This window comes from Phragmites australis, chromosome 20 (genome assembly GCF_958298935.1).
Source record: "Phragmites australis chromosome 20, lpPhrAust1.1, whole genome shotgun sequence".
NCBI classification, from domain to species: Eukaryota; Viridiplantae; Streptophyta; class Magnoliopsida; order Poales; family Poaceae; genus Phragmites; species Phragmites australis.
In genome coordinates, this window is record NC_084940.1 from 14060765 (window position 1) to 14071047 (window position 10283).

Sequence of the window (10283 nt, forward strand, 5' to 3'; positions counted from 1 at the left end):
TTAATGATGATCCATTTGCTAAGGTTAAGTTTACTATACTATCTTTTGAGGGTGCTTATGATGCTAAAAGGTATTTAGATTGGGAGATGACGGTAGAACAGAAGTTTAATGCTCATTTAGTTCTTGAAGTGCATAGAGTTAGGCAAGCCACTAGTGAATTTAAAAATTTTGCAATCATCCGGTGGAATAGGGTATGCATTGACGAATTAGCTCCTACTAGTTGGAATGCTTTAAAGGTTGTTATGCGTAACAGATTTGTGCCACTCTTTTTTAAACGTGATTTGCGTAAAAAAATTGTAGCTCTTAAACCAAAGTGATAGATCCGTAAAAGAATATTACTAGGAGCTACAAATTAGTATGTTGCGTTGTGATATTATTGAGGATGAAGAGGCTACAATAGCATGTTTTTATGGAGGGTTAAGGCGTGAAATTCAGGACATAGTTGATTACAAATAATACAATAGTATTCATAGATTGTTCCAAATTGCATGTCTGGCAGAAAAAGAATTGCAGGGACCACAACAGAGGCAAGGAGCAATTTTGGAAGCACGACCACTTCAAAATCAACACCGGGACAAGTAAAAATAGCCCCACGTTTAGCTACATGGTCTGCTACCCCCTTCTCGAGTAGGGCGCATTCAGCAGTACCTTCAATACTGTCACATGCTCTCGAAGTAATCAAATCCGTAAGTATGCAGGGTCCAGCGAAGAGCTCTTCTTCGGTTGCCTCGATTGGTCGCACAACTGGGATTATTTTCCACCGATGTAAGGGAATGTGCCATGTCATGAAGGATAGCCCAAGTCAGCGCACGTATATTGTAACAGAAGACGGTGGATATGTAAGTGCTAGTGATATTGAGGATGAATATGCTCTTGCAGCTAACCATACATGTGACGAGGATGTAGGTGAGACGGATATCGACAATGAGGAAGAATTATAGGACCCTCATTGTGTAGCGAGTGTTAAGCACTCAAATGGAGCAAGCAGAACAGCTACAACACCACAATTTGTTTCAGATGTTCCTCAACTCAAGGATTATCGTGTTTGAGTCATTATTGATGGAGGAAGCTGCAACAACTTGGTAAGTTCAAATATGATAAAGAAGCTTGCCTTGCCGACAAGAAACCATCTTCACCCATATCATATTCAATGGTTCAACAACAGTGGTAAGTTAAAGGTAATGCAAACAGTTAGGGTGCATTTTTCTATTGGTTCATACCATGATTATACTGATTTCGATGTAGTGTCCATGCAAGCATGTTCACTTTTGTTAGGACGATCATGGGAGTTTGATACTGATGCAACACATCATGGTAGAAGTAATAAGTACACCCTTATGCATAAAAGAAAGAAAATTACTTTCTGTCTTTAACCCCTGCTGAAATTGTGAAATATGAACAAGAAATAGCTGAAAATAAGAGAAAAGAGTTTGAGAATGAATCTGAAAATTAGCAAGTAGCGAAAAAAGTTTTTCCACCCAAAAAGTAGAAAGCAACAACAACTTCTAAGTCCGATGAAATTAGACTGAAATGGTGTGTTATGCTTGCTACTAAATTTGATCTTGCTAAAATTTATGCTAATAAGCTGTCATGCTATGCTTTGATATGCAAAGAGATCTTAGTTTCACTCGAGAATATATTCCAGCTGAAGTTCCCCCTGGATTACCACCAATTCGAGGGATAGAACATCAAATTGATTTGATTCCGGGAGCAACTTTGCCAAACCGTGCTGCATATAGGACCAATCCGGAAAAGACTAAGGAAATTCAGCGACAAGTCCAAGACCTTTTGGACCGCGGGTATGTCCGAGAAAGTCTTAGCCCTTGTGCTGTTCTCGTTCTTTTGGTTCCTAAGAAAGACAGTAGTTGGCGTATGTGTGTTGATTGTAGAGCCATTAATAATATTACTATAAGATATCATCACTATAACCCTAGGTTAGATGATATGCTTGATGAGTTGAGTGGTTCTATAATTTTCACTAAAATTTACTTGTGAAGTGAATAATACCAAATTAGGATGAAACTTAGAGATGAATGAAAAACTGCGTTTAAAACTAAGTTTGGTTTGTATGAGTGGTTAGTAATGCCTTTTGGGTTAACTAATGCACCTAGTACTTTCATGCGCTTGATGAACGAATTTTTGCGTGATCTCATTGGGAGATTTGTGGTGGTTTACTTTGATGACATCTTGATTTACAACAAGTCATATGAACTACACTTTGATCACTTACGTGTTATTTTTAACGCTTTGAGAGATGCACGTTTGTTTGGTAACCTCGAAAAGTGCATCTTTTGCACGGATCGAGTTTCTTTTCTTGGCTATATTTTACTCTACAAGGAATAGAGGTGGATGAAGTAAAAATTGAGGTCATAAAGAGCTGGCCAACCCCTGAGACTGTTACTTAAGTGAGAAACTTTCATGGTCTTGCGGGTTTCTATCGGCGCTTTGTGCGGGATTTCAGCACCATTGCTGCCCCCATTGAATGAATTGATGAAGAAAAGAGTGGTTTTCAAATGGGGACCTGCACAAGAACAAGCATTCAAGTTGTTGAAAGAGAAGCTCACCCATACTCCATTGCTCCAACTCCTTGATTTTGGTAAGACCTTTGAGAATGTGATGCTAGTGGGATTGGAATTAGAGGTGTGCTAATTCAAGAAGGTAAACTTGTTGCTTATTTCAGTGAGAAATTAAGTGGGCCAAGTCTGAATTATTCCACTTATGATAAAGAATTGTATACTTTAATTCGTGTGCTTGAAACTTGACAACATTATCTATGGTCCAACGAATTTGTTATACATTCTGATCATGAATCGCTGAAACATATTAGAAGTCAAGCTAAATTGAATAAATGACATGCTAAATGGGTAGAATTTATTGAGTCTTTTTCATATGTCATAAAACATAAGAAATGAAAGGACAATGTGATTGCTGATGCGCTTTCTAGGCATTATACCATGTTATCTCAATTTGATCATAAGATTTTTGGTTTAGAGACCATTAAGGACTTATATGCTGCTGATTTGGATTTTAAAGAAGTGCTTGAACATTGTAAAGAAGGGAAAACATGGAATAAATATGTGCTGAATGAAGATTGCTCTATCGTGCTAACAAGCTATGCATTCCAGCTAGCTCCATTCATCTTTTGTTGTTACAGGAGGCGTTTGGAGGAGGATTGATGGCACATTTTGGAGCAAAGAAGACTGAAGATGTGCTGGCCGTTCACTTCTTTTGGCCAAAGATGAGACGAGATATCGAACGCTACATGTCCCGATGCACCACTTGTAATAAAGCTAAGTCTCGCTTGAATCCACATGGTCTTTACATGCCTCTTCATGTTCCTAGTGCACCATGGGAGGATATTTCTATGGATTTTGTTTTAGGACTGCCTAGGACAACAAGGGGGAGGGATAGCATATTTGTAGTTGCGGATAGATTTTCTAAAATGGCACATTCTATACTTGTTAGAAGAGTGATGATGCTACAAACATAGCTGATTTATTTTTCAAGGAAATCATTCGACTATATGGAGTTCCTAATACTATCATCTTGGATCGTGACACAAAAATTTTGAGTCACTTTTGGAGATCACTTTGGAATAAATTAGGGACGAAGCTGCTGTTTTCTACTACGTGTCACCCCAGACCGACGGTCAAACCGAGGTTGTCAACTGTACATTATCGACCATGTTACGGGATATTCTAAAGGAAAACTTGAGGATGTGGGAAGAGTATTTACCGTATATTGAATTTTCTTACAATAGGTCGGTACACTCCACCACCAAGGTAAGTCCGTTCCAGGTAGTGTATGGATTTAATTCCCGTGCTCCTATTGATTTACTACCTTTTGCCTACTTTTGAAAGACTTAATTTAGATGCTAAGAAACGTGTTGAATTTATTCTTAAGTTTCATAAAATAACTAAAAATAATATAGAGAGCATGACTGAAAAGTATAGGATTGCTGGAAGTAAAGGTATGAAGGAAATAAATTTGAACCGGGTGATTTAGTTTGGTTGCATTTGAGGAAGGATAGATTTCCAGAACTAAGAAAATCAAAGTTAATGTCTAGAGCTGATGGACCATTTAAGATAATTGATATAATAAATGACAATGCATACAAATTAGACCTACCTGTAGTTTTTGGGTTAGTCCCACATTTAACATTTCAGATTTGAAACCCTACTTGGGAGAAGAAGACGAGCTTGAGTCGAGGACAACTCCAATTCAAGAGGTGGAGGATGATGAGCCCATGGCTCTTTCGGATACGATCAATGCTGTCAATAATCCTCAAATCATATAAGGTCCAATTACAAGAGCACGTGCATGACAATTAGACCACCAAGTGAACTCGTTTCTCGCTGTTCATGTTTCCTTTGATGAATTACTACTAAATTCTTGTGATATTTTATTGCTTAGGAACGTGGGAGAAGCACTACAACCTTACCCGGACATCATCCCTTGAAGGCCAAGTCTACTCAGACTCAAGGCTGAGCTCTAGTCGAAGTCGTGGACGTGGTCGAAATCATGGTCGAGTCTCAAGACAACACGTCAGTAAAACGGGCATAACTCTCTCATACGGATTCCGTTTCAGGTGTTCTTGGACTTGCTGGAAAGCTTATGTCGAGCCTTTTCCAATGGATCTATGCTCAACCAAATATTTCTTATTGTTTAGTTAGAGTCGAAGGAATAAGGTGCTGCATCACTGTTCTGGACCCTGTCGGGTTTTGTAATCGTGTCGAGGTCGGAGTCCAGGTTGTGCATGCCTCTTTCCACGGCTGCACAATCCTAGGTTGACCCCCTCATGTCCCCTTATAAATATACAGTAGCTGTCATAGTTTAGGCTCGGGTTTAGCTTAGATTATTTTGTTTTAGACAGTTTCACCATTTATCAGTTTGTTGAACCCCAAACTCGAGTACTTCATTGGTAATTAGCAATATTCAAATTGCATCTACATGTTATTGCTTGTGTTCTTGATTCGCTTGTAGGAAAAGCATTCTTGGCGAGGTCAACCGTGTCTTGACACGGTTGACAACCACAGAGTAGTGGTGTAGTGGTTGCGAGGGTTCTCGATCTATTCTGTTCGGAGCCTTTAGATCATCAACGTTGAAGCTCCACTAATCGACTTATCATATTACCTTTTGGAAGATCGGGAAAACGCGCATCAGTCCCTGGCCTTTGAAGGTTTGCCTCCTCCCTCTCCTCCTCCTCTTGCTCATATATGCATGGTGGATTCTGAGGTTTGAGTTGGAATCAACAATTTTTTTCCTTCTTCTAGATCTTGATATATGTGGATTGTCCCCTTTAGTGTACATGCATGCGTAACCTATGTCTCCCGTTCGGGAGTGTTTGATTATAAATATGACTTGGTAAATCATCATATTTATAAGAAGATGCTCTTGAATTGTCCGTATACTTTGGACAGTTCGAGGATATGTGATCCAAGTAGTAGGTTTCTGTGCTCTTGTATGATTCACTAGAACACACGTACACACTTAATTTGGTTAAATTGAGTTAGAATTTTTATACTTATCCTACCTTCTCTGTCATTTCTATTTAGAATTATTTTTTTCAATTTGTAGATAGTGGACCGAAGTTGGATGTACCTTGATTGCCATACTTGTAACGAGTACATAAGCGGGATGAAGTCTTTCTTGATTGTCGCGGTGGCGGATATGCAAGGTCGGGGTAAAACAGCAATGTGGTGTCCATGCTGTGATTGTAACAAACATGGTGAGGAAGGCTTTAACGAAGGGGAAATGGATCAGGTCCTCCTGGACGACAGTACGGATCAACGACTCCCACCAGGCGATGATATGGATGATCATCTCAGGGATGCAGACATATTAGGATTCAATGATGACTACGTGAATTTCATGGAGAATGTGGATCAAATGGTGCGTGATGCTGAGGGGTACGACAAGTATAGTGATGGTGAGTTTGCCAAATTGAGGGAACTCGTGCGAGACTCGAAGACACCATTTTATCCTGGTTGTAACGAGAAATACACGCTGTTGTTTGCGGTGCTTACACTTCTGCAATTGAAGGAAATCTTTGGTCTGATAGGAGTTTCAAAGCATTGTTGCATCTGCTAAAGGACATGCTAGCAGAGGGGAACAAGGTGCCCAAGACCGTCTACGATGCGAAGAAGATAATTTGTCCTTTGGGATTGGAGGTAGAAAAAATACATGCATGTAAGGAGGATTGTGTCCTGTTTCGTGGAGAGTAGGCAGACCTAGATCAATGTCCTATTTGTGAAACCCATCGATACAAGCGTAGAAATGACGGTGGCGATGTGGAGAAAGACAACAAGAGAAAATGGCCTCCTAGGAAAGGTGATGTGGTATTTCCCTGTAATTCCCCTATTGAAGCGTTTGTTCCAGAATAAAAAGGAGTCACAATTGTTGCGGTGGCACAAGGAGGGTCGTAAGAACGACACAATGATTCGGCACCCCACAAATTAAGCTCATTGGTGAACCATTGCTTCCACATTTGGGTGGTTCGCTGAAGAATTAAGAAATATTAGGTTTGCTATGAGCATAGATGGCATGAATCCATTCGGTAACATGAGTACCTCACATAGTACCTGGCATATTGTGTTGTCTATCTACAACCTTCCACCTTGGCTTTGTAAAAAGCGAAAATACATTATGTTGTCGACCTTAATTCCTGGTCTGAGGCAACCTGGCAATGACATCGATGTGTACCTTAGGCCTTTGGTGGATGATCTTAAAGCACTTTGGTCTAAAGGCGTTGAAGTTTGGGATCAATACAAGTGAGAATACTTCACCCTACATGCCATGTTTTTTGTCACCATCAATGATCTGCCAGCACTTTGTAACTTGTCAGGGCAAAGTAAAAGAAAAGGTTAAGCTTGCCCTCAATGCTTAGATTTCACTGAGAGTATGTGGTTGAACGAGTCAAAGAAAATAGTGTACATACGGCATCGACGTTTCCTTCCAAGGAACCACCGGTACCGGAAAATGAAGTCTCAGTTTGACAGCACAAGGGAGAAAGCGTCACCTCCAAGGCATTTTAGCGGGCAAGATGTCTATGATAAGGTTAAGGATATCAATGTTGTCCTTGGCAAGCGAAAATGATCCTCCATGAGTGATGAAAATGGAATGTGGAACAAGAAATCAATTCTCTAGGAGCTTGATTATTGGAAATACTTAGACGTTCGTCACTGTATTGACCTCATGCACGTAGAGAAGAATATCTGCGATAGTCTCCTCGGTACAATACTCAACGTGAAAGGGGAAAACAAAAGATCATGAAAATGCACGAGCTGTCCTTGAAGAAATGGGCTTAAGGCCGGAGCTTCATATTAAGGATACGGATAAAGGGAAATTTCTACCCCCATCTTGCATCACCCTATCCAAGAAGGAGAAATTTTTGTTTGCGAGTTCTTGCACAGTGGGAAAGTTCCCTCCAATTACTCGTCCAACATTAGAAGACTTGTTTCGGTGAAAGAGCTGAAAATGGTTGCCGGCATGAAAACTCATGATTGCCATGTGATATTGACGCAGATGATTGCGGTTGGAATTAGAAACATGTTGCCAATTGGTGTTCGAGAGGCTATCATGAGCATATGCTTTTTTTCAATGCAATTGGTCAGAAGGTACTCGATCTGAAAGCGCTAGGTGAGCTAAAAAAAGACACTTCGAGACTCTATGTCTTCTCGAGATGTATTTCGTACCATCATTTTTTGATATCATGGTCCATCTCACATCTCACCTTGTGAAGGAGATTTATTTTCTTGGCCCTGTATTCTTGCATCAGATGTATCTATATGAGTGATTCATGGGCGTTCTCAAGTTGTACGTAAGGAATTGAGCTTTACCTGAGGGGTGCATCGCGTAGGGTTACTCTACAGAGGAGGTAGTGGAGTGATGCGTTAATTACATAGACCCAGATAACCCAATTGGTGTGCCTCATTCTCGCCACGAGGGTAGACTCACAGGGTAAGGAATTCTGGGGAAACATGCAATTACTAATGAGCCGAAGGCATACGACCAAGCTCATTTCCTCGTCTTGCAACAAATGAGAGAAGTGTCCCCTTATATCGATGAGCACAAGCAGTTGCTTCTTCAGGAGAATTCAGGGCGGACCAAAGCTTGGCTCTCGAAGCAACTTATGCAAAGGTTTAACACTTGGTTTCGAGATCGAATCAATCAATCGAGTACTCCTACAAGTGATTTGATCAGGAAACTAGCAGCGGGCCTTATATACACAATTACAACATATCAAGGGTATGATATAAACGGTTACACATTTTACACTGTTGCCTAAGATCAGAAAAGCACATACCAGAATAGCGATGTCCGTATAGATGCTTATGATAAGAACATACACATGAGCACATACTACGGTCAGATAGAGGTCGTATGGGAACTGGATTATTTGGGACTCAAGGTACCCCTACTTCGGTGCCGTTGGGTAGACGGGACAAAGGGCGTTACGAAAGACAAGTACGGATTCACTAGCGTAAATCTCAAACTTGTTGGATATAAGGACGAACCTTTCATACTTGCTAAACAAATTGCCCAGGTGTTTTATGTGACTGACATGGCAAATAAGAAACTTTATGTGGTTCTCGCTGTGAAAAGATGGATTGTCGGAGTTGAAACGTGGTTGATGAGGACAAGTACAATCAATTTGATGAAATCCCCCCTTTCGCTACTCAATCATGCCACAGGTTGCACAGAACGAGAATACTCCATACCTACGTTCTGACCATAACGAAGGGATCCATGTCAAGCAAGCACAAAAATAGCGAGTACATGAATCAATGTAACCTCAAATTAATTTGTAATATTCACTTAAGTCTAAATTTCAATGTAACCTCAAATTTGTAATATTCAGTTAAGTATGAATTTCAATGTAACCTCAAATTTGTAATATTTGTGATATTCAGTTAAGTCTGAATTTCAATGTAACCTCAAATTTATGATATGTTTGCAAGTGGAGACGACTGCCAAATCCTGACTTAGCTTCAGGATGTAGCTAGTATACACGTAACTCCCTTAGAGGGATGAGATCATTAGTGACGGGTGATAAGGTCACGCGTCAGTAAAGAGGTCATTAGTGATGGGTGAATTTACTACCCATCACTAATTAACAAGTCCCAGTGACGTGGTGGCAAATCATTAGTGATGGGTGGTAAGTTCACCTGTCACTGTTATCCGAACATTAGTGACAGGTGGTAAATTCACCCGTCACTAATGGTATGATTATAAATAGCGGGACCAAGAACATTCCTCCAATTTACACATCCTCCTCGATGCCGCCGCACCCCCCGCCGTGCTCCTCTAATCCAGCGCCGTCTATGGACGCCAACGACAAGGACCTGGTGTCATCATCCTTGGTGCTAGCCCCCGATGATGACAACATCGATTGGGACCTATTAATGGTGGAGGCAGAGGAGGAGGATGAGAAGGAGAAAGCGATTGCCTATGACGAGGTGATCGCTCACGCTGTCAATTAGGTGGAACTCATCAGCGTAGCCGAGGAAACGATGGAGGCCATCGTCAGTGATGAGGCCATCACACACCTCTTGGCATAGGAGGTGGAGATGGGTGGCGACTCCGACACCAACGACGGCGAGGAGGAAGAGTTGATGGGCGGCGACTCCGACATCGACGACGAGGAGGGGGAGGTGATGGGCGGTGATTCCGACATGACTGACGAGGAGGAGGAGGATGAGGAGATGGGCAGTGACTCCGATGTGACTGACAAGGACAGGAGGAGGAGGAGGACGAGGATGAGGAGATGTGTGACTCTGACATGACCGATGACAAGAAGGAGGGGGAGGAGGAGGAGGAGATGGCCATCGCCGGTGGCGACTCCAACTCCGACACTGATAAATCATAGTACATTACTTACCTAGGCTTATGGTGGTAATCCGAATTTAGCAATTTGGATTTAGCACCCTTCTTTTGTATTCTGTATGGGTATTTTTTGTGTAATCCGGACCTACTTTTGTAGTGATGAACTTACTTATCGTCACATTTGTAATATTTTAAGTCTCAATTTCAATGTATCTGGATTTCCCTACAATGTGATTATGTAATTTGTGGTTGTATATATTCAAATGAATGGTGATTATGGCATGAATGTACCGGATGTGTCTTATTTGCAGGAGAAGATTGCTGCTAAATCCTGACTTTGCTTCAGGATGTAGCCAGTATACAGGTAAAACCCTTAGAGTGATGAGCACATTAGTGATGGGTGATAAGGTGATGCATCAGTAAAGAGGTCATTAGTGACGGGTTAATTTACCACCAGT

The 10283-nt window shown here is 41.1% G+C and overlaps 1 protein-coding gene across 1 annotated transcript; it reads left to right on the forward strand.

Moving 5' to 3' along the window:
* The first annotated feature begins 9278 nt into the window (after nt 1-9278).
* On the forward strand, nt 9279-9785 carry LOC133901488 (uncharacterized). The gene is made up of 2 exons (XM_062342843.1): nt 9279-9458; nt 9561-9785. Exons 1-2 carry the CDS (start codon nt 9279-9281, stop codon nt 9783-9785), a joined length of 405 nt encoding a protein of 134 aa, XP_062198827.1.
* The last annotated feature ends 498 nt before the right edge of the window (nt 9786-10283 follow it).